The sequence below is a fragment of the Ranitomeya imitator genome, chromosome 2, assembly GCF_032444005.1.
Source record: "Ranitomeya imitator isolate aRanImi1 chromosome 2, aRanImi1.pri, whole genome shotgun sequence".
In the NCBI taxonomy this organism is placed as follows: domain Eukaryota; kingdom Metazoa; phylum Chordata; class Amphibia; order Anura; family Dendrobatidae; genus Ranitomeya; species Ranitomeya imitator.
The window spans coordinates 491,866,350-491,891,468 of record NC_091283.1 but is presented as its reverse complement, the minus strand read 5'-3'; the positions used below and the strand labels follow the sequence as shown (position 1 = coordinate 491,891,468).

At 46.3% G+C, this 25,119-nt stretch overlaps 1 protein-coding gene across 4 annotated transcripts in view; it reads right to left on the bottom strand.

Moving 5' to 3' along the window:
* Positions 1-21,872: 21,872 nt before the first annotated feature.
* MPP2 (MAGUK p55 scaffold protein 2) overlaps positions 21,873-25,119 on the bottom strand; it is a 53,575-nt gene continuing 50,328 nt past the window's right edge. For all 4 annotated transcript variants that reach the window (XM_069751450.1, XM_069751448.1, XM_069751449.1 and 1 more), the window contains one exon: positions 21,873-22,703. In XM_069751450.1, the coding sequence (XP_069607551.1) occupies positions 22,527-22,703 (177 nt within the window). In that variant the 3' untranslated portion in view covers positions 21,873-22,526. The remainder of the gene's footprint in view (positions 22,704-25,119) is intronic.

The window sequence follows — 25,119 nt, the reverse complement described above, 5'->3', positions numbered from 1 at the left end:
AATGATATTACGATATAAACTAACCAGATGATAGTACCAGTAAGGCTGCCGTCACACTAGCAGTATTCGTTCAGTATTTTACATCAGTATGTGTAAGCCAAAACCAGGAGTGGGTGATAAATACAGAAGTGGTGCATATGTTTCTATTATACTTTCCCTCTAATTGTTCCACTCCTGGTTTTGGCTTACAAATACTGAGGTAAAATACTGACCAAATACTGCTAGTGTGACGGCAGCCTAATAATGTGAAAAAAGCAGTATCATCCACAGTGCCCATATAATAGTGTAACAATGATTTTCAATCAAAAGCATCAGTCACAGTACGAGTAATTCTGTCTAATTAAAGGGAATCGGTCAGCAATTCTTTGCTATTTAGGCTGCCATCACACTATCAGTATTTGGTCAGTATTTTACATCAGTATTTGGAAGCCAAAACAAGGAGTGGAACAATTAGAGGAAAAGTATAATAGAAACATATGCACCACTTCTGCATTTATCACCCACTCCTGGTTTTGGCTTACAAATACTGATGTGAAATACTGACCAAATACTGATAGTGTGACGGCAGCCTTAATCTGAGAGTAGCATAACATAGGTCATGAGACCCTGATTCCAGGGATGTGTTAGGCTATGTGCACACGTTCAGGTTTTTTCGCGATAAAAATGCTATAAAAACTCATTAAAAACGCATACATTATGCATCCTATTATTTAGAATGCATTCTGCATGTTTTGTGCACATGGTGCGTTTGTTTCCGTGAAAAAAACGCATTGCGGTAAAAAAAGCGGCATGTTCATTAATTTTGCGGATTTTCTGTGTTTTTCCCGCTATTCTATGCATTTGGGAAAAAACGCACAAAAAACGCACAAAAAAGTGTCAAAAACGCATGAAAAAAACGTGAAAAAAACACATGCGGATTTCTGGCAGAAATGTCCGATTTTTGTCAAGAAAATTTCTGCAAGAAATCCTGATGTGTGCACATACCCTAAAGGTACCTTCACACTAAACGACGCTGCAGTGATCCAGACAACGATCCGGATCGCTGCAGCGTCGCTGTTTGGTCGCTGGAGAGCTGTCACACAGACAGCTCTCCAGCGACCAACGATGCCGGTAACCAGGGTAAACATCGGGTAACTAAGCGCAGGGCCGCACTTAGTAACCCGATGTTTACCCTGGTTACCATCGTTAAAGTAAAAAAAACAAACGCTACATACTTACCTACCGCTGTCTGTCCCCGGCGCTCTGCTTCTCTGCTCTGGCTGTGAGCGCCGGGCAGCTGGAAAGCAGAGCGGTGACGTCACCGCTCTGCTTTCCGGCCGCTGTGCTCACAGCCAGAGCAGAGAAGCACAGCGCCAGGGACAGACAGCGGTAGGTAAGTATGTAGCGTTTGTTTTTTTTACTTTTAGGATGGTAACCAGGGTAAACATCGGGTTACTAAGCGCGGCCCTGTGCTTAGTAACCCGATGTTTACCCTGGTTACCAGCAAAGACATCGCTGAATCGGTGTCACACACGCCGATTCAGCGATGTCAGCGGGAGAGCCAGCGACGAAATAAAGTTCTGGCCTTCTAGCCCCGACCAACGACATCACAGCAGGATTCTGATCGCTGCTGTGTGTCAAACTAAACGATATCGCTAGCCAGGACGCTGCAACGTCACGGATTGCTAGCAATATCGTTTAGTGTGAAGGTACCTTTACTCACTAGGCTGTGTGCTGTTGTTTCAATGCAAATAGTGTTTTATCAGCAGATTAACACTACAGAACTACAGCTCACAACCCACAGACAGGCTAATCTGTGTAACTACGCCCCCACCACTGATTGGCAGCTTGCTCCCACTGCACAGTGTTCACAGGAAGCTGCCAATCAGGGGTGTGGATGGGGTTATACACAGAGCAGAAGGCTTAGCTGTGCTACATCTACACTGCTCAAAAATAAAGAGGACACATAAACAACACATTGTAACCCCAAGTCAATCACACTTCTGTTAAATTAACCCGTCCAGCTATGAAGCAACACCGATTGTGAATCAATTTCTCCTGCAAATTGAACAGACAACTGGTAGACTTGATGGGCATTTAGCAGGACAACCCCTATAAAGGAGTGGTTCTGCAGGGGGTGACCACAGACCATTTATCTGTTCCCATCCCTTTTGGCTGTTGTTTTGCTCACTTTTGCATTTTATCATTGCTCTCACCCTTAGGGCTCATACTTATTTGTGTGAAATAAAGCCGAGACTCGCATGGTAACACCCGGCTCTACCGTCGGCACTTGGGAGCGGAGTGTGCAGCTCCATGTATTGCGATGCAGCCGCACGTTCCGCTCTGGACTGCCAGCGGCAGAGCTGGGTTTTAACATGCGGACTCGGCCGTATTTCACGCAAGTATGAGCCCTTAGAGGTATAACACAGTAGCATGAGAAATGCGAAATGTGACAAGAAGGGTAGCTGTGTCTGTCAGCGCAGTGTCCAGAGCATGGAACAGATATCAGGAGATTGGCCAGTACCCCAAGAGATGTGGACGTGGCCGTAGGAGGGCAACAACCCAGCAGCAGGAACGCCACCTTCTCCTTTGTACAAGGATGAACAGGAGGAGCAGTGCCAGAGAACCCTGCAAAATTAACTCCAACAGGCCACTAACATCAACGTGTCTACTTGTGGTATCCTGCTACCCGTTTTACTGCTGCTGAATGAGGCAGTTGTCGTGTGGAGGCAGATTTGTTCCAATGTGTCAGAATTAGTTTGGGCACTGTGGGATAGAAAATGAAATACATTGCATTGTATACCGACAACTTATAAATGTGCTTTGCTTCCATCTACTGGCCAATGTGTGTATGAAAGCTAAGTGAATATTTTCCTCAAAACAAGCTGCCATAGAAGCGGCTGGCAGGAGCGTCCAAGCTCAAGGCACACTCTGCACCCTAGCTAGACTGAAAAAACAGAAATGTAGTTATTTTTGCTAATTTATTGAAAAAGAAAAACTGAAATATCACATGGTCATAAGTATTCAGACCCTTTTCTCAGTATTGAGTAGAAGCACCATTTTGAGCTAGTACAGCCATGAGTCTTCTTGGGAATGATGCAGCAAGTTTTTCACACCTGGATTTGGGGATTCTCTGCCATTCTTCCTTGCAGATCCTCTCCAGTGCCACCAGGTTGAATGGTGATCATTGGTGGACAGCCATTTTTAGGTCTCTCCAGAGATGCTCATTTGGGTTTAGGTCAGGGCTCTGGTTGGGCCAGTCAAGAATAGTCATAGTTGTTCTGAAGCCACTCCTTTGTTATTTCAACTGTGTGCTTAGGGTAATTGTCTTGTTGGAAGGTGAACCTTCAGCCATGTCTGAGGTCCAGAGCACTCTGGAAGAGGTTTTCATCCCAGATATCTCTGTACTTGACCGCATTCATGTTTCCTTCAGTGACAACCAGTCGTCCTGTACCTGCAGCTGAAAAACATCCCCATAGCATGATGCTGCCACCACCATGTTTCACTGTTGGGATTGTATTGGGAAGTTGATGAGCAGTGCCTGGTTTTCTTCACACATTCCATTTAGAATTATCACCAAAAAGGTCTATCTTCGTCTCATCAGACCAGAGAATCTTATTTCTCATAGTCTGGGAGTCCTTCATGTATTTTTTAGCAAACTCTATGTGGGCTTTCATATGGCTTGCACTGAGGAGAGGCTTCTGTCAGGCCACTCTGCCATAAAGGCCCGACAGGTGGAGGGCTGCAGTGATAGTTGACTTTGTGGAAGTTTCTCCCATCTTCCTACTGCATCTCTGGAGCTCAGCCACAGTGATCTTGGGGTTCTTGTTTACCTTTCTCACCAAAGCTTTTCTCCCACGATTGCTCAGTTTGGCTGGATGGCCAGGTCTAGGAAGACTTCTGGTGGTCCCAATCTTCTTCTATTTAAGGATTATGGATGTTAGGGCTAGCGGAACGCACCAAATAATAAGATAGAATAGGTGCGTTTGCAGCCCGGGGTCCACCGTGCAGAGATGGAACCTGCTGCCAAGTAATGACGGACTATGTGGCGGTACAATGTGAATACACACACGGGTTAACTTCACCCTGTGTGAAGGAAGCGAACCCTGTTGCGTCACAGGGCCGCAGTACCGCACGTAACAAAACTAATAATTAAATAGCACGAGAGTGCGAACTGTGCCGTTCTGGCGGATGCCACTAACCACCCTGACTTGGGTTAAAGAAGCGCTCAAATGGCGCGTGGCACCGTACTGGCGGTCACAGCAGTAAGCGCTGTTTCGTGTGTTAACGCTGTGAGTTTAGCCGGGCGCTAGATTGCAGCCATACACCTTACGCAAACAGTCATACACAAGGGATGGGTTTTTTAAGGAACGACATGCACTCATCAACACACACACGATTACAATTGTACACATGCGCATGGCAGTGCAGTCATACGAAGCTTATATAGCTGCAGCATGTATAGGACCTTCCAATAAAGGACCAATGGGAAGCTTCCACAGAAGTTTAGCACCTTCAGGACCTTCCTGGAGGACCAATGGGAACCGCTGCAGCATCTGAGCATGTGACCCTCGATCTCCAACGGGAGATCTCACCCTGGGCATGCTCAGAAGGGAAAAAGCAGGACTTAGTCCTAAAAGCGTCTGCTCGCCGCTGCCCAGCACTGGCTTCAATGGCAGAAGCAGGAAAAGCAGCAGTAACCCTATGCACAGAGTGAGACTGAGCAAGACGCTGGGACCGATGCCTCCGCCGAGCAGATTCCACTGCGGCTGGAGAAGAATGGGAGACCGCAGCAGAGATGGTTTGAGATTCCCCCTGTGCAGAGGCGGGAACTCGACACCTAACATTACCTCCCCTCCCCGGACCGTGCTACGCTCGAAGGCAGCAATGAGCTGTGGAGCTCGAATGTGCTCAGCAGGCTCCCAGGACCTGTCCTCTGGGCCATAACCCTTCCAATCCACCAAATAGAATTTTTTGCCACGTACCACCTTGCACCCCAAAATAGCATTCACCTCGTAATCGTCCGTAGACGAACCCGATGTCCCGGCAGATGACTCGGAAAACCGGGACATGTATACGGGTTTCAAGAGGGACACATGAAAGGTGTCGGTGATACCCAAGCGTGGGGGAAGAGCCAGACGGTAGACCACAGGGTTAACCTGTTCGAGGACCTTGAAGGGACCCAAGTAGCGAGGTGCAAACTTAGTGGACTCAACATGCAGCCTGATGTTACGGGCGGAGAGCCACACTAAGTCGCCAGGAGCAAAGGTCGGAGTGGGGCGCCGATGAGCATCGGCGGAGGACCTCATTCTCTCCGTGGAGGCCCGAATAGCATCCTGAGTGCGGTCCCAAATGTCCTGTGCCTCCACAGCCCAGTCTGCCACCCTGGAGTCAGTGGAAGACACAGGCATGGGCACAGGGACACGCGGATGCTGGCCGTAATTTAGGAGGAATGGAGTCTGACCGGTGGAGTCGGCTACGGCGTTGTTAAGCGCAAACTCTGCCCATGGTAGCTAGGATGCCCAGTCATCCTGCCTGGCAGAAACAAAATGTCGTAAATATGTGGCCAAGGTCTGGTTGGCCCTCTCTACCAACCCATTCGTCTCGGGATGATATGCCGAAGAGAGATTCAACTCAATACTGAGTAGACGACAAAGCTCTCTGCAGAATCGAGATGCAAACTGGGGATCCCGGTCACTAACAATTTTGTCTGGCATACCATGTAGGCGAAAGATATGTTTGATGAACAACACAGCCAGAGCCCGTGCAGAAGGTAGCCGTGGAAGATCTACGTCCTTCTACAGAACCTAATTGTATGATACAATATTGTTCTGCTCCAGGAAGACATCCAGGCCTCTCTTGAACCCCTCGACTGAGTTCGCCATCACCACCTCCTCAGGCAAGCAATTCCAGATTCTCACTGCCCTAACAGTAAAGAATCCTCTTCTATGTTGGTGGAAAAACCTTCTCTCCTCCATACGCAATGAATGCCCCCTTGTGCCCGTCACCTTCCTTGGTATAAACAGATCCTCAGCGAGATATTTGTATTGTCCCCTTATATACTTATACATGGTTATTAGATCGCCCCTCAGTCGTCTTTTTTCTAGACTAAATAATCCTAATTTCGCTAATCTATCTGGGTATTGTAGTTCTCCCATCCCCTTTATTAATTTTGTTGCCCTCCTTTGTACTCTCTATAGTTCCATTATATCCTTCCTGAGCACCGGTGCCCAAAACTGGACACAGTACTCCATGTGCGGTCTAACTAGGGATTTGTACAGAGGCAGTATAATGCTCTCATCATGTGTATCCAGACCTCTTTTAATGCACCCCATGATCCTGTTTGCCTTGGCAGCTGCTGCCTGGCACTGGCTGCTCCAGGTAAGTTTATCATTAACTAGGATCCCCAAGTCCTTCTGCCTGTCAGATTTACCCAGTGGTTTCCCATTCAGTGTGTAATGGTGACATTGATTCCTTCTTCCCATGTGTATAACCTTACATTTATCATTGTTAAACCTCATCTGCCACCTTTCAGCCCAAGTTTCCAACTTATCCAGATCCATCTGTAGCAGAATACTATCTTCTCTTGTATTAACTGCTTTACATAGTTTTGTATCATCTGCAAATATCGATATTTTACTGTGTAAACCTTCTACCAGATCATTAATGAATATGTTGAAGAGAACAGGTCCCAATACTGACCCCTGCGGTACCCCACTGGTCACAGCGACCCAGTTAGAGACTATACCATTTATAACCACCCTCTGCTTTCTATCACTAAGCCAGTTACTAACCCATTTACACACAATTTCCCCCAGACCAAGCATTCTCATTTTGTGTACCAACCTCTTGTGCGGCACGGTATCAAACGCTTTGGAAAAATCGAGATATACCACGTCCAATGACTCACCGTGGTCCAGCCTATAGCTTACCTCTTCATAAAAACTGATTAGATTGGTTTGACAGGAGCGATTTCTCATAAACCCATGCTGATATGGAGTTAAACAGTTATTCTCATTGAGATAATCCAGAATAACATCCCTCAGAAACCCTTCAAATATTTTACCAACAATAGAGGTTAGACTTACTGGCCTATAATTTCCAGGTTCACTTTTAGAGCCCTTTTTGAATATTGGCACCACATTTGCTATGCGCCAATCCTGCGGAACAGACCCTGACGCTATAGAGTCCCTAAAAATAAGAAATAATGGTTTATCTATTACATTACTTAGTTCTCTTAGTACTCGTGGGTGTATGCCATCCGGACCCGGAGATTTATCTATTTTAATCTTATTTAGCCGGTTTCGCACCTCTTCTTGGGTTAGATTGGTGACCCTTAATATAGGGTTTTCATTGTTTCTTGGGATTTCACCTAGCATTTCATTTTCCACCGTGAATACCGTGGAGAAGAAGGTGTTTAATATGTTAGCTTTTTCCTCGTCATCTACAACCATTCTTTCCTCACTATTTTTTAAGGGGCCTACATTTTCAGTTTTTATTCTTTTACTATTGATATAGTTGAAGAACAGTTTGGGATTAGTTTTACTCTCCTTAGCAATGTGCTTCTCTGTTTCCTTTTTGGCAGCTTTAATTAGTTTTTTAGATAAAGTATTTTTCTCCCTATTGTTTTTTAGAGCTTCAATGGTGCCATCCTGCTTTAGTAGTGCAAATGCTTTCTTTTTACTGTTAATTGCCTGTCTTACTTCTTTGTTTAGCCACATTGGGTTTTTCCTATTTCTAGTCCTTTTATTCCCACAAGGTATAAACCGCTTACACTGCCTATTTAGGATGTTCTTAAACATTTCCCATTTATTATCTGTATTATTAGTTCTGAGGATATTGTCCCAGTCTACCAGATTAAGGGCATCTCTAAGCTGGTCAAACTTTGCCTTCCTAAAGTTGGAGGCAAACGTCGCCGTGTCTAGTGTACCTCCACCTACTACCACTAGACGCTGAAGTTTCCTCGACCGCTGGGAACATCTGGTGGCAAGATGTCCTGACTGCTGGCAAACATGACAGACCTTGAGTGCACAAGCGGTCCGGGACTTAGATCCCGCTCGTGACACTTCCATGGCCTCATGTAACTCAGGAACCAGGATCGGAGATTCCAGAGGTTTGGCGAAGGTAGGAGCCAGCCGAAACCTCTGCCTACACTGGGCTCGCTCTAACCTCCGCTCGTTAAAACGGAGGTCAATACGAGTAGAGACAGTTATTAACTCCTCCAGTGTGGCAGGAATCTCTCTAGTGGCCAGAGCGTCCTTCACGTGATCAGCCAGACCCCTCCAAAATATGGGGATAAGGGCTTTATCCGACCACTCTAGCTCAGAAGCTAGTGCGGAAGTGGGCGGCAAAATGGCTGACCAAGGACTCACCCTGAGTTAATGCCAGCAGTTGGAGCGCAGTATCATGGGTGATTTGAGGTCCTAAAACGACCTGTTTCAGAGTGCTCAGGAACAGCGGAGCACTCTGCACCACATGATCGCCACGCTCCCACAGCTGCGTAGCCCATTCCAACGCCCTGTCCGACGAGAGACACAATAAATCCCACCTTAGCCCGCTCTGTGGGAAAACGTGCAGCCAGGAGCTCGAGGTGAATAGAGCACTGACTCACGAATCCCCTACAAGATTTGCTATCTCCAGAAAAGCAGCGGGAGGTGAGATAAAGTCGGAACAGGGGTGGCAGTGGACAAGGTTGCTACAGCCATGCTAGCAGCCTGTACAGCAACTGCGGTAACATCCACAGCTGAGGTTGAGCTCTCGAGAGCCGCCAACCTACCCTCCAGCTGATGGATATACCGCAAGGATTGTGTTTGTCCATCATTACTAGCCAGACCCTGGCACTAGTGTAATGTTAGGGCTAGCGGAACGCACCAAATAATAAGATAGAATAAGGTGCGTTCGCAGCCCGGGGTCCACCGTGCAGAGATGGAACCTGCTGCCAAGTAATGACGTACTATATGGTGGTACAATGTGAATACACACACGGGTTAACTTCACCCTGTGTGAAGGAAGCGAACCCTGTTGCGTCATAGGGCCGCAGTACCGTACGTAACAAAACTAATAATTAAATAGCACGAGAGTGCGAAATGTGTCGTACTGGCAGACGCCACTAACCACCCTGACTTGGGTTAAAGCGCTCAAATGGCGCATGGCACCGTACTGGTGGTCACAGCAGTAGGCGCTGTTTCGTGTGTTAACGCTGTGAGTTTAGCCGGGCGCTAGATTGCAGCCATATACCTTACGCGAACAGTCATACACAAGGGATGGGTTTTTTAAGGAACGACATGCACTCATCAACACACACACGATTACAATTGTACACTTGCGCATGGCCGTGCAGTCATGCGAAGCTTATATAGCTGCAGCATGTATAGGACCTTCCAATAAAGGACCAATGGGAAGCTGCCACAGAAGTTTAGCACCTTCAGGACCTTCCTGGAGGACCAATGGGAACCGCAGCATCTGAGCATGTGACCCTCGATTTCAACGGGAGATCTCACCCTGGGCATGCTCAGAAGGGAAAAAGCAGAACTTAGTCCCAAAAGCGTCTGCTCGCTGCTGCCCAGCACTGGCTTCAATGGCAGAAGCAGGAAAAGCAGCAGTAACCCTATGCACAGAGTGAGACTGAGCAAGACGCTGGGACCGATGTCTCCACTGAGCAGACTCCACTGCGGCTGGAGAAGAATGGGAGACAGCAGAGATGGTTTGAGATTCCCCCTGTGCAGAGGCGGGAACTTGACACCTAACAATGGAGGCCACTGTGCTCTTAGGAACCTTGAGTACTGCAGAAATTCTTTTGTAACCTTGACCAGATCTGAGCCTTGCCACAATTCTGTCTGTGAGCTCTTTTGCCAGTTCCTGTGACCTCATGATTCTCATTTGGTCTGACATGCACTGTGAGCAGTGAGGTCTTATATAGACAGGTGTGTGCCTTTCCACATCAAGTCCTATCAGTTGAATTAAAAACAGCTGGCCTCCAATGAACAAGTAGAACCATCTCAAGGAGGATCACAAGGAAATGGACAGTATGTGACTTAAATATGAGTGTCTGAGCAAAGGATCTGAATACTTATGACCATGTGATATTTCAGTTTTTCTTTTTTATTAAATTTGCAAAAAATTCTACATTTCTGTTTTTTTTCCTGTCAAGATGGGGTGCAGAGTGTACATTAATGTGAAAAACTGAACTTTTTTCAATCTACCAAATGGCTGCACTGAAACAAAGAGTAAAAAATTTAAAGGGGTCTGAACACTTTCCGTACCCACTGTATATATATATATATATATATATATATATATATATATAGACTAGAACCAATTCTGCTAAAGTAATGCCATTTTTTAATTCAGCACCTTCAAAATACCCTAAATTCATTCAAAAACATTGGCAGTGGCACCTTAAAAATTATTTTATTCAATTATATATTGTATTGTTTTCTTCATTTTGTTATATCTTTGTATATTTTATAAACACTGCTTACTTTTCAGACTCAAAAAATGAAATTAGTAGCTTTGCTCCTCCTGATCTATAATCCGCACCCCTGAACCCATACACTATCTGTAACGGGTGTCCAAATGGCCTGTATAAGTGATTGATGGTGGCAGCAAGTGGTGTTTGGCAGTGAGCTTACCGGGGTGTAGATAGATAGATAGATAGATAGATAGATAGATAGATAGATAGATAGATAGATAGATAGATAGATAGATAGATAGATAGATAGATAGAAAATATACACTGCTAAAAAATATAGGGACTACTAAAATCCCACATCCTAGATATCACTGAATGAAATATACTAGTTGTAAATCTTTATTCATTACATAGTGGAATGTGTTGAGAACAATAAAACCTAAAAATGATCTACGTAAATCACAACTAATATCCCACGGAGGTCTGGAGTTGGAATGATGCTCAAAGTCAAAGTGGAAAGTTACAGGCTGATCCAACTTCAGTGGAAATGCCTTAAGACAAGGAAATGATGCTCTGTAGTGTGTGTGGCCTCCACGTGCCTGTATGGCATCCCTACAACGCCCGGGCATGCTCCTGATGAGGCGGCAGATAGTCTCCTGAGAGATCTCTTTCCAGACCTGGACTAAAGCATCCGCCAACTCCTGGACAGTCTGTGGTGCAACGTGACGTTGGTGGATGGTGCGAGACATGATGTCCCACATGTGTTCAATCGGATTCAGGTCTGGGGAAAGGACGGGCAGGCCAGTCCATAGCTTCAATGCATTCATCTTGTAGGAACTGCTGACACACTCCAGCCTGCATTAGGAGGTACCCAGGGCCAACCGCACCAGCATATGGTCTCAAGGGGTCCAAGCAGTAGCGTAGCTACTGGGGGGGCAGAGGGGGCCATCGCCCCGGGCCCTGTCACATGAAGGTGCCCACCGGGAGCCAGGGCCACTTCTGTGAGGAGGCAGAACACAGCATCGGAGGAGAGCAGTATAATGTCTGCTCCCATCTGACAGAGACTCTGCACGCTCAGGGCCGCCATCAGGGCATTACAGCCGTGACTGGCGTATGGGGCCCGGTGAGCAGAGGGGGCCCGCATCGGGCCCCGTCTCATCTGCTCACCGGGCCCCCCCTGCAGGCGCTGCAGCACACTATTGACGTGCGGGCCCACGCCCGCACGTCAATAGTTAACAGCCGCCAGCCAGTCTGAGGCTGGCGGCTGAATAGGGCCGCGCAGTGCGCACTCGCCGGCGTCACCGGCGTCTGACGTTATTGTCAGCTGCCGGGCCCGGCGAGTGCATCTGTGTGGAGCCTGGAGGGAGCTTCACCCGGCGCAGGAGCTTGGCCAGATAAGAACTCTTGTTTTTTTCTTTGTGAGCTGCGATCCGGGGGGGGTGGCAGAAATGCTGGACTCAGTGGGGCAGAAATGCTGGACACAGTGGGGCAGAAATGCTGGACTCAGTGGGGCAGAAATGCTGGACACATTGGGGCAGAAATGCTGGACACAGTGGGGCAGAAATGCTGGACACAGTGGGGCAGAAATGCTGGACACAGTGGGGCAGAAATTCTGGACACAGTGGGGGCAGAATGCTATGGACACAGTGGGGCAGAATGCTATGGACACAGTGGGGCAGAATGCTATGGACACAGTGGGGCAGAATGCTATGGACACAGTGGGGCAGAATGCTATAGACAGTGGGGCAGAATGCTATGGACACAGTGGGGCAGAAATGCTGGACACAGTGGGGCAGAAATGCTGGACACAGTGGGGCAGAAATGCTGGACACAGTGGGGCAGAATGCTATGGACACAGTGGGGCAGAATGCTGGACACAGTGGGGCAGAAATGCTGGACACAGTGGGGCAGAAATGCAGGACACAGTGGGGCAGAAATGCTGGACACAGTGGGGCAGAAATGCTGGACACAGTGGGGCAGAAATGCTGGAAACAGTGGGGCAGAAATGCTGGACACAGTGGGGCAGAAATGCTGGACACAGTGGGGCAGAAATGCTGGACACAGTGGGGCAGAAATGCTGGACACAGTGGGGCAGAATGCTGTGGACACAGTGGGGCAGAATGCTATGGGCACAGTGGGGCAGAATGCTATGGACACAGTGGGGCAGAATGCTATGGACACAGTGGGGCAGAATGCTATGGACACAGTGGGGCAGAATGCTATAGACAGTGGGGCAGAATGCTATAGACAGTGGGGCAGAAATGCTGGACACAGTGGGGCAGAAATGCTGGACACAGTGGGGCAGAAATGCTGGACACAGTGGGGCAGAAATGCTGGACACAGTGGGGCAGAAATGCTGGACACAGTGGGGCAGAAATGCTGGACACAGTGGGGCAGAATGCTATGGACACAGTGGGCAGAATGCTATAGACACTGGGGCAGAATGCTATGGACTCAGTGGGGCAGAAATGCTGGACACAGTGGAGCAGAAATGCTGGACACAGTGGGGCAGAATGCTATGGACACAGTGGGGCAAAATGCTATGGACACAGTGGGGCAGAATGCTATAGACACTGGGGCAGAATGCTATGGACACAGTGGGGCAGAAATGCTGGACACCGTGGGGCAGAAATGCTGGACACAGTGGGGCAAAAATGCTATGGACACAGTGGGGCAAAAATGCTATGGACACAGTGGGGCATAAATGCTGGACACAGTGGGGCATAAATGCTGGACACAGTGGGGCATAAATGCTGGACACAGTGGGGCATAAATGCTGGACACAGTGGGGCAGAAATGCTATGGACACAGTGGAGCAGAATGCTGGACACACTGGGGCAGAATGCTGGACACAGTGACAGGGGCAGAATGCTGGACACAGTGACAGGGGCAGAATGCTGGACACAGGGGCAGACTGTGAGACCCGGGGGCAGAATGCTGGACATTGGGGCAGAATGCTGGAAATTGGGGCAGAATGCGAGACACAGGGCAGAATGGAGATACAGGGCATGATTGGAGACACAGGGCAGGATGAAAGACATGGGGGCATGACTGGAGACAGATGGGGGAGGATTGGAGACAGATGGGGCAGAATGGAGACACAGGGGGCATGATTGGAGACAAGTGGCTGGATTTCAGACATGGGGGCATGGTTGGAGACATAGGGGGCAGAATGGAGACATGGGGCATGATTGGAGACAGATCGTGCAGGATCATGGGGCAGGATGGATATGATGGAGAAAGATGGGGCAGGATGGAGAGATCACATGGGGCGATCATATGGGGCAGGATGGGGAGATCATATGGGGCAGAATGGATACTCATGAGGGCAGGATGGGAGAACATGTGGCTGACGCCAGGAATGAGACACACGGTGGCCAGGATGGGGAATATTATTACCATAGGGGCTAATTTAGGGAAATTATTACTGCAGTGATGTATTTATTTTATTTTTTGAGGACACGGTTTTAAATGGGGGGGGGCGGTCCTGTTACTGTGTAGAGTGACACTATGTCGCCTCTTTTTCTTCATGTGGTGTAATGTAGAAGGTGGGAAAAATTAAGTAATGTATTCTACAAGCGGAGCTCAAGATAACTGTGTTATTTCCTGCAGAGAGAAGTCCTGGCTGGATTAAATGATGGCGGTCTGTGCTGGATGAAAGATGAAGGACTTCACCTAGAGACGTCACTGGTGAGTCAGTGTGTTACCTATACACTGACACTATACACTGTATACTGTATACAGAGCTCCTGTGTATAATTTCACTAGTGATCACTGTATTATCTGTACACAGACACTGCATACTAAGTACAGATCTCCTGTGTATAATGGCACTTATGGTGATAGTATGGTGCTTTTTTTTAATTACTGTATTGTAGTGTTCAGTCACTATGTGGTGGTAATATGTGGTCTGGACATGGTGTTGCGGTATTTGTTCCTTGTATGTGATATTATTCGATCACTGTGGTGGTAATATGTCATCTGGTCATGGTGTAGCGGTATTTGTTCCTTGTATGTGATATTATTGGTCATTTTAAAAATTGAAAAATAAATAAAAATATACCTAAATTGTATTGCATATTTTAACAAATATTTAATAGGTTACAGTAGAGTAGGGCCCGGCCAAAAGTGTCTACCATGTTATGGTGGCGGCTTAAAAAATCTTTTGGCCAAAACAAAAGCTGCTGGCTATATTTATGATCTGGTGATGGGAACTGTTGATGTGTGATAGGTGAGAAGTGGAGTTTTTCCAAGAGAGAGCGGTGGGTCTGTGGACAGTTCGAGGGGTGGACTGTGGAGGCGGGGCTGGGGTGGAGCCTGGGCGGAGTCTCAAGGGGGCCCCGAAAATTTTGCCAGTATGGGGCCCCGAAATTTCTAGTGGCAGCCCTGTGCACGCTACTAGCAGTAGCACAGTGGCCGGCTGCAGTCTCCCTCCTGCAGTGAATGGTGTCGCCCGTCTGACCTGATCATGAAGTTTTTTCCCTGGCTGCAGTTTTCTTCACTCTGTGCACTGCTGGGATTTGCTCAGGCACGCTGGGTCCTAGTGCCCACACCTTGCATTTCACCTAGACACTTCCGGGTCCTGCCTGCAAACTTTATCAGTAAGTGGGGATGGAACATTTTAGGTTTATTAAATTTAGGTATGTCACTGTGATGTGAATGTGACACTATTGGGGTATTGTGGGCGCTGAAAGTGGGTGAAGGGGGATAGGGTACTGAGGGGGTGGATGTGAGATGATGGGGGTATTGGGTACTGAAGTGGAGGAGGGGAGACAGGGCACTGGGGGGTAAATGTGAGACCATGGGGGTGTTGTGGGGGCTGAAGGTGGGTGAAGTGGGACAGTGCACTGAGGGGGTGGATGTGAGTTGATTGGGGCATTGGGGCTGAAGTGGGGGAGGGGGGACAGGTCACTGGGGGCTGAATATTATAATGTTTTGTTATGATATTATGTGATCCATCACATGTAATATTTGCTGTCTGGGGAGGCTGGAGATGGGGGGGGGAGGGTAGGGGGCTTTTGATATGTACCACCTAGGTCTTTTATGAGCATTAGTATACGAAGCTCCCATATAGTAACCAAGAGCTGCATCACATTTACAGCACCACTCCGGCATTTTTTTTATTTCACTGCGCTGGAGCGATGCTGAAAATCCACGTCCCCTGCCCCCAGTCTGATACTCATCTTCTGGCGCTTTCATCTGTTTTTGTCTCTGCTCGGCTCTGGCTCCTGCAGTTTGTGACCTGTCCGCTGCTCCAGTGTTTCATGGAGCAGCGCAGAGGTCACTAATATGTAAGTCTGTGGGAGCCTTGTTCTGGCCTCTTTCTCAGGCTGCCGTCACACTAGCAGTATTTGGTCAGTATTTTACATCAGTATTTGTAAGTCAAAACCAGGAGTGGAACAATTAGGCTGTGTGCACACGCTGCGGATTTTGCTGCGGATCCGCAGCGGATTTGGCCGCTGCGGATCCGCAGCAGTTTTCCCAAAGTTTACAGTACAATGTAAACCTATGGGGAAAAAAAAACGCTGTGCACATGCTGCGGAAAAAGTCGCGCGGAAACGCTGCGGATTATTTTCCGCAGCATGTCAATTGTTTGTGCGGATTCCGCAGCGGGTTTCAACCAGCACCAATAGGAAAGTGCTGGTGAAAACCCGCAGAAGAATCCGCAGAAGAAACCGCAAGAAAATCCGCAGTGAAAACCGCAGTGCACACGTCCGGAATGCATGCAGAATTTTCCTGACATAAATCTGAGGTTTTCCGCAGGAATTCTGCATGCGCTTTTATCGTAAGTTTTTTGCAGATTTTGCGCATATTTTGGGCGTTTGTTTTGGGGGTTTAATGCATTTTTCTCAGGACACTCCAAAGCAATGGGAAATCCCCCAAAAATCCGCAAAAATAATGAACATGATGCTTCTTTTTCCGGAATGTTTTTTTTGCGGAAAAAAACGCATCATGTGCACAAAAAAAGCGGAAAGCATTCTAAATGATAGGATGCATGTTTATGCGCTTTTTATGCGTTTTCATAGCGTTTTTATCGCGAAAAAAATGAGCAAAAAAACGCAAAAATTCCTGAATGTGTGCACATGCCCTGAGAGGAAAAGTATAATAGAAACATATGGACCAGTTCTGAATTTTTCACCCACTTCTGGTTTTGGCTTACAAATACTGATGTAAAATACTGACCAAATTCTGCTAGTGTGACGGCAGCCTCACTCTCAGGGTATGTGGACATGTTGCGGATTTGGTTGCGGATTCACAGCAGTTTTCCATGCGTTGTACAGTACCATGGAAACCTAAAGAAAAATAAATCCTCAGTGCACATTATGCGGAAAATACCGTGCGGAAACACTGAGTTGTATTTTCCGCAGCATGTCAATTCTTTGTGCGGATTCTGCAGCGTTTTACACCTGCTCCTGTATAGGAATCCACAGGTGTTAATACGCAGGCGAAATCCTCACAAAAAACGCAGGAAATCCGCAGTAAATCCACAGGTAAAACGCAGCACATTTTACCTGTGGATTTTGCAAAAACTGTGCAGAAAAATCCACAAAGTGTGCACATAGCCTCGTAGTCTTACATTGAGCGCTTATGACATAGCTTCTAACTTCTGGCCAGTCAGAAGCTGCGCTCACAAGTTTGAGCCGCGGCAGTGCCACAAAATAGTGAATACAGAGGAGAATGAGTAAGTGACCGGGGCCGGGACTTGCGCTTAAAACACCACTCCAGAGGTGGAAAAAAAAACCCTGCTAGAATGGTGCTTTAATAATTTAATAATAAGCAATTTATTACTATAAAGTTGATAAAGGCTTGGAATAAATGAGCTGCGGGCCCATCATACTGTGTATAAAGGAGCTGCGGGCCCATCACACTGTGTATACGGGAGCTGCGGGCTCATCATACTGTGTCTAAGGGAGCTGCGGGCTCATCATACTGTGTATAAGGGAGCTGCGGGCCCATCATACTGTGTATAAGGGAGATGCGGCCCCATCATACTGTGTATAAGGGAGCTGCGGGCTCATCATACTGTGTATAAGGGAGCTGCGGGCTCATCATACTGTGCATAAGGGAGCTGCAGGCCCATCATACTGTGTATAAGGGAGCTGCAGGCCCATCATACTGTGTATATGGGAGCTGCGGGCCCATCATATTGTGTATAAGGGAGCTGCGGGCCCATCATACTGTGTATAAGGGAGCTGCGGGCCCATCATACTGTGTATAAGGGAGCTGCGGGCCCATTATACTGTGTATAAGGGAGCTGCGGGCCCATCATATTGTGTATAAGGGAGCTGTGGGCCCATCATACTGTGTATAAGGGAGCTGCGGGCCCATCATACTGTGTATAAGGGAGCTGCGGGCCCATCATACTGTGTATAAGAAGCTGTGGCCACATCATACTGTGTACAGGGGAACTGTGAGGGACATCATACTGTTTGACGGAAGCTGCAGGCCCATCATACTGTTTATAAGGGAGCTGTGGACCTACCATACTGTGTATAGGGAACTGTGACGGCATATGGGAGCTGTTGGCCCATTACACTGTATATAGAGGAGCTCTGGGGGGGCATTATACTTTCTATAGTGGAGCTCTGTCAGCATTATACTGTGTAAAGGGGAGCAGTGGGAACATCATACGGTGTATCGGGGAGTTATAGAATCATCATACTGTGTATAGGGGAGCTGTGGGGGCCTTATACTGTGTATAGGGAAGCTTTGAGCTCACCATACTGTGGATAATGGAGCAGTACATGAGGGAACTTAGGGGACATTATTAAATGTAAAGTGGGCACTTAAGCATTACTGTATTGTTATAGGGGCACTCAGAGTATTGCAACCATCATAGTTGCATATCGTCACAATATGGCGGTAAAATTAATGTTCGTTTTTGTATATAGATTTATTTTCAATAACAGTGCGGTCATATTCTGAGGCTCCACTATATTCACAATTAGAGTGTGCAACCATAGCTGTAATCAGTGTGATGCAGTGACCCCTGTAACAGGTAGGGGGCGCTGCATGGTCTCCCCAGTATGCGCACGGAGGCGTATTGAGGCCATAGGAATGCATGGCAATCGCAGGCATGACTGTGGTAATGTGATAAAATCTGGCAGTATTGTGAATGGCCAATACGTGTGTCGCAGAGCAGAAGACTCAGCCTGAAGCAATGTGGTGTTCTGGGACCTATAGTCCCACAAGTGTTTGGTATGTTTATCATGGGTGGCTGGCAGGGCTAGTTATGTGAGATGGGTGGGACAAACTATCCACACACCCACACTCCCACCCAGGGGAGTGGTTTAAGGTATGTAATGTGACCAGGGTGTGGGTCACATGGTCTGAGTGAGGGGACCTGAATGGTCTACATGCAAGGTCCTGGCAGATACCTCGGTGTTGGGTGTGCTAAGCCCTGAAGAGCACGTGGTGGGACTTTGCTACTGGTGACCTGGGTATTGGACGGTCCCAGCTGGGGTTGGACGTCCTGGATTGTACCCGGACAGGCCACCTGTGTGATCCCGAGTAACCTGGGTGTTGGGAGGTCCTGGGAGGAGGACTGGATCCCTGAACAGCATGAGGTGAGGACAGAGATCTGCAGAGCCAGAAAGAGGTTCCGTGTGGTACTGCCAGTGGAAAGCCTGCAGCACTGACAAACAGGTAATACCAGACTGTGTGTTTGGCTCCAGAGCGAGCCTGAACATTGGACTCGACCAAGAGTGTATGGTCACAGTCCTGATGGAACAGAGTCACGCTGTGAACATTGTTACCGTATTTTGCCATGCTATGAAGATTGTTGTTTTGTGTTTTCTGCCACTGGGGTTTATCCTGGATGAGCTGCACTACCTGAGACACTTGTGTGTGTTGTAGGGTCCGTCTCATGCTACCACGAGTGTGAAAGCACAACCAACATTCAAAGTGACCAAAACATCAGCCAGAAAGCATTGGTACTGAGATGTGGTCTGTGGTCCCCACCTGCAGAACCACTCCTTTATTGAGGGTGTCTTGATAATTGCCAATAATTTCCATCTGTCCATTCCATTTGCACAACAGCTTGGGAAATTGGACAGTTTGATTTCACAGAAGTTTGATTTACTTGGAGTTATATTCTGTTGTTTAAGTGTTCCTTTATTTTTTAAGCAGTGTTTATTCCGTGCATTTGAATCGGATGTGTATTCACTATACACTCACTGGGAGTTCCCTGATAACTGGCCTGGTAGTGAAAATAGTCGCAGTTTCATAAATCACTTGGAATTGTCCTGATAATTAAAGGCAGCCAACTGTATTCTCCTGACAAATTGGTACCGGTAGGGAAATCAGTGTGATTTATCCTGTTGGTTCTTGACAAACTGGTGGCAGCGGTGGGTTCCGCGTGATCTCCCTGACAAGGATTATGCGGCAATGCTGATGTGTTTTTAAAAAGTAAGTGCACCAAATACATCAGGTTTAATTTATTTATTTACTAATCTTAATCTGTACAATCTAGCAAGAGATTAATTTTAAGGACATTTCTGACATGCCACAAAAAGAAAAAATATCAATTTTATTCTCGTTTATTCTTTTTATTAGGTACAATTACATGCGCTGGTAATTTTATAATATATATGTATATATATATATATATATATATATATATATATATACTGGCAGTGTTGTGCTGTGGAATTATGTAGTAGGTAATATAATTCTAGGTCTGAGTACAGAAAAGAAAGTACATAATGAGTACATAGGAGAGTTGCAATAATAAATGGTAAAAATTGCAATAACAAAAAACAAAGCATATTCTTCTGGGATGGCACTGCGCAAATATAATACTATTTTTGACTCCTTATCTTCTGCATTGTCTACTGTGTTTCCTACTGTCAAGGGCTGCACCACACGTGGATCTGTAGTTTGGGCAGTGGTTGACAGGTCTACATTGAAACTACAGGTTATTTTATGCCATGATCCTAATTTTTTCCTTCACTGTTTTCAGGGGGTGCTGTGTTGGGAGACCCCTTTATATGTATTGGTGAGAATGACATTTTCTATAACTGGAGACAGTGAGATGCAATCTTTCAATACAACAACAGCTCACAAATGAATGGTGACCTCAGCCCAATCATTGCTTAAAGGGGTTGTAGGTGGTTAGAAACATTTGTCTGCTTTGTTTTGTGAAAAATAGCGCCACTTTTGACCATTGGTGGTGTATGGTATTGCAGCAAAGAGGAATTTACTAGAATAGGCCTGAGCTGCAATAACAGAGACAAGGGGGTTTTCAACAATAGTCTCACTCTCAACGTTGTGGAATCTATCTGTCCTCTGATCATGTTGCTGTACAACCATAGCCAATTTACAGGGCCGTGATCAGGATAGTACAGGTGGTACTGTTGTTAATGGCCCAGGTAGAAAACTCTTAAAAGGAATCTGTCAGGAAGTTTTTGCAATCTGAGAGCAGCCCTGATTCCAGCACTGTTTCACTTATTTGTCTGCTTGTTGTAGTTTCAATAAAGTCTGTGTTTTATCACTAGAAGACTAGTTACCTTGTGCCATGTGGTCGTCCATCTGCTCTATATAAATCTGCCCACACCCCTGATTCAGAGCTTTCTGTATTCGCTATGCATAGGCAGAAAGCTGATAAGCAGGGGGGGGGGGAGGGGTTTACAGAGTTCAGCATTCAGAGCACAGCAGAGAAAGCTGTGACTTTGTCAAAACCACACTAAGCACCCCCACATTCTACATCATGCTGCTCTCAGATTGCATAGTAAAAACCTGGTGACGGATTCCCTTTAAAAAAGTCATCCACACTCCCCTATCAGCCACCTAACATTAACCGCAGGGAACAAATAGGCCTCTATGAAAGTGCATGGGCCCCAAATGGCCTGTTTCACCTTTCTCATGGATATATTATGTATGATACATGGACTTAAAAAGGGTTTATAAAAATCATATTCTTCCCCTTATCTCACCACAGCTTGTGAATAGTGGTGTTGCATGATTTTATACTGATTAATAAGAACATTAAACCCCCCAAAAATACCAAATGTACATGATTGGGCACAATATGAAGGATGGGGAACAGAAAAGGTGACCATGCTCATTTGTCTGTATACGGTCTAATTATTTCTGGTGATGGTCCTCATATATGCTAATAAAAAGTCAGGCATCCTCATTTTCTGTCCTGAGAAAAGGACCTGAGTTTAGATAAATATTGGTCATGTCTACATAGCTATCTCCAAATTAGCTATCTCCAATGTAGGCTTGAGGACGCTCATGTGGTGTGTCTAGCTAATGGACTTCTTTCCTTGGCTCTAGCTTCTCATTGTCATAAGAGGACTTTAACTAAATATCATGGGGGAGATTTATTAAAACTGTCTAGCAGAAAAATTGTCCAGTATAAACCTTCATTGAACCAGACCTGGTGAAGAAATGAAAGCTGAGGTCTAACTGATTGCCGTGGGCAACAAAGACAAGTTTTTTATATTTCCATGAACGTGATGTAAGCTTGCGCAAAAACTCTCGACAATGAGTCATTTATTTTTTTGTACGAAATGTTTTTTGAATTCTCACAGAATCATCACTATAACAAAGGCTTTTAATAGATAGGCAGTAAAATATCTCCTAGAAGTCCGTCTTCTGTCTCACAAGACATTATATATCTATAGAAAAATAATGTTCAGATTGTAAAGTTCTACAAAGCACATCAAACAATTCACCGAATGCTAATACTAGTAGAATACAATTCTACTTACTGATCAGTTACAGCTACATACAAATGTGTCTAACCGCACCTTTCTTCATGGCTTTAGACATCACGAGATGATTGGTGGAAGATGATCAGCTTTGAAACATGAAAACCTTTTTGTTACACATAGCTTGCCATCTTGTGCCACTCATACTGGAATATTTCACATCAAGAGGAAGAGTAAGGAAGGACGCAGTGCACAGTGTGCAAATAGTTTCCTTTTTGGTCCATTTAGTCCTTTTGAAAATGAGGGAAGGGGAAGGAATGAAAGAGCACTTTGACACAACTGAACATAGGTGTAGGAACATAGAAGGAGTTAAGGAAAATCAAGTTTTGGGGGTAAAACCCAGGAGGTAATCAGAGCAACCATCCATATTGACAGGCTCCAGGAATGTCTAGGGTAGGAATGTGTAGGCAGTTAGGGATCTAGTAGACCCAACTGACAGGAACCCATTGGGGTTCTGTACGCAGTTTCTCCAGAGCCACTTGAAGTTCTTGAAATGTTGCATCCAGATCAGAGTTGACCAGACTGAGATCAAAATAATGGCCATAGGCCTGATGAAGACGTTCACTCTCTTCTATGATGCGCAAAAGTTCACCATCCTGGAGGGAGAAGTTGGTTATATGAAAATGTGTTTTGTTATATTTGGAAAGGTTTAAAAAATGTTGCAAAGTAAGAATGCTTTCAAAAATTGAAGTTTTAACAGTTTGCTTTTAGCAATTAGAATAAAATAAAAAAAATAAATCTAAAATCAATATTTGGTGTCACCACCATTGGCCTTCAAAACAGCATCAATTCTTCTGGGTTTAGTTGCACAAAGTCAGGGATTTTGTAGGATTCTAGTCAGGTTTCTGAGCCACCAATGATCCAAACAGACATTTTGCACTTTCTGTTCCTGAACATTGCAGCACTGCCTCAATTATTTCCATATATGAATCTAACTTATTTAGGGCTTGTATTTTTGAAGAATTTATGACCCACCTCCCACATCCACTACACTGAGCACCGCTATATGCACATGTTCAAGTACTTGCTACCTCACCACTCAACTACTGTATAGAGGCAATCTTCACTAAAGCTATGTCACATGTGCCACTGTTGCATTGGGAAAAGCCCCATTGGGAGTGACAGAGCATCTCAGTGCATAAGTGTCCTATTCATTGCACAGAGTGGAACGGAGTGGTGCCATGTATGGACAACAGCGACTGGCCATCATTGGAGAGTGAAGTGGAAGGAGAAAATCCACTCAATAAGGTGTGGCCAATGAAATGAGCAGGGATATTTGAAAAACGGGATGGTGAGTCAGGGCAGACTCCACCAGGGGAAAGGCAGGGCCATGTCAGGCCTCAGGAGGTGGAAGAGACAACGTCATTCATGGGATATATGTTGGCAATGAATCAGCAAGTAGCAGATATGGCAGAGTGGTAACTTATGTTGGCATGGTGTGAGCCGGCTGAGAAGAGAAGAGAGGTGGCTGGGGATAGCTGCGTCAGCTTATGGAAATGGATGATGAAGTAGTGAGACCGGGTAGTCTACTGAAGAAGAGCCAGCCTGACCCAGAGTCAGAACCATGCATAGTGGCCTGGTTTGTGGCCGGTGGATGGGCAAAAAGTCTGGGGGCCCAGATGCTGGCGAGTCCCATACCCAAACCAGAGTGTTCTCCACATAGCCCAGTAATAGACTCCAATCCAGGGAGTATTCCCCTCACCACTCGGGCAAAGTGGATTGTGGCCATGGTCCAAACCAAGAAGGAACAGTGGGCCTGGGACCAACTAGACAGCCCCGAAGTGACAAAGTTGAAACAGCACATGTCCCGAGGAATTGTGAAGCACTATAACTGTGCATATGGCTATGGATTTATAATGGAATAGAAACCACTGGTTAAAGTTTATGTCAATATCAGACCCCTCCGGCGGGGGTACAGTTTGCAGGAAGGCGAATATGTTTAGTTCCAAAAGGAAGATGGACCACGGGGCAGGTTTGCGGGTGCAGTCTCTTGCGTGCAGACCAAGGGAAAGGAAGAGTTGAAGACTAACTAGCCTCGCCAGTAGGTGGCGACACCAAAGGTTCAGGGTCAGAAACCCCAGCATAGAGACAGACCCAAACTCTTGTGGGGCCTCCTCCGATGGCAGGGTCTTGGAACGGTTGGTGATAGCTGCTAATCCGACCTTGGTGTACATAGCCCAGGAAGCGCACTTGACTGTTTATATAAGGAGAATATAGACCAAGGAAACCTGGGTCTGAACATGACCACCTAAATAAAGAAGAATATAAGTTGGAAAATGAGCGGGCCTAGTTTTGCCGGTTGCATGAGTATGCGTTGTCCCAAACCTTGAATGTGTCAGGAGATTCACAGGATTCAGGGCTCCCTCATGTTGATGGCAATGGACAGCCAAGAAAATTAAATTGCTACTTCCCTGTTTTGTTTTGCTTGTTGCACATCCCCCTGCTGGATTACAGAGACTCTGCAGCCACTGGAGGGACTTATAAACTAAAACCAAGGATTCCAGTAGACAATGAGAGGAATCGTAAGGCACTGTGCCTCTTATGAACTGTGTCTTTGCCACAAGGTTTAGGATGGAGGGGGAATGGATGAACCAAAGTCCCAACCGGGATGGAACCTCATGGATAGCTTGTGGGCCATGGCAGAGCAGGGAAAATGTTGACATGTCAGAACTATTGCCAGGACTGAAGGTAGTTGGATGATGCTCATGAACTGTTGGTCAGTTGTTATATTGGCCTATGAGCCAAAAGAACTTGAACTCTATGTTTCGAAGTCCCAACCTAGTAGAATTGGGGTCAGTCCTGACCGGTAAAGGACACTATATGCCCCTGGAAGAGGAGAACGTTATTTCTATGTGTTACTGTATGTGTTGCATTTGTGTCATCTAAATTCCGGATGGTTGAGGATGACCATCGGTAAAGAGGAAAGGAATGTTATAGGGTATTAACTGGACTGTCACATTCCTACCCCTGAAGGCACCAATCACGTAATGTATATTATGCCTTGCATCTTTG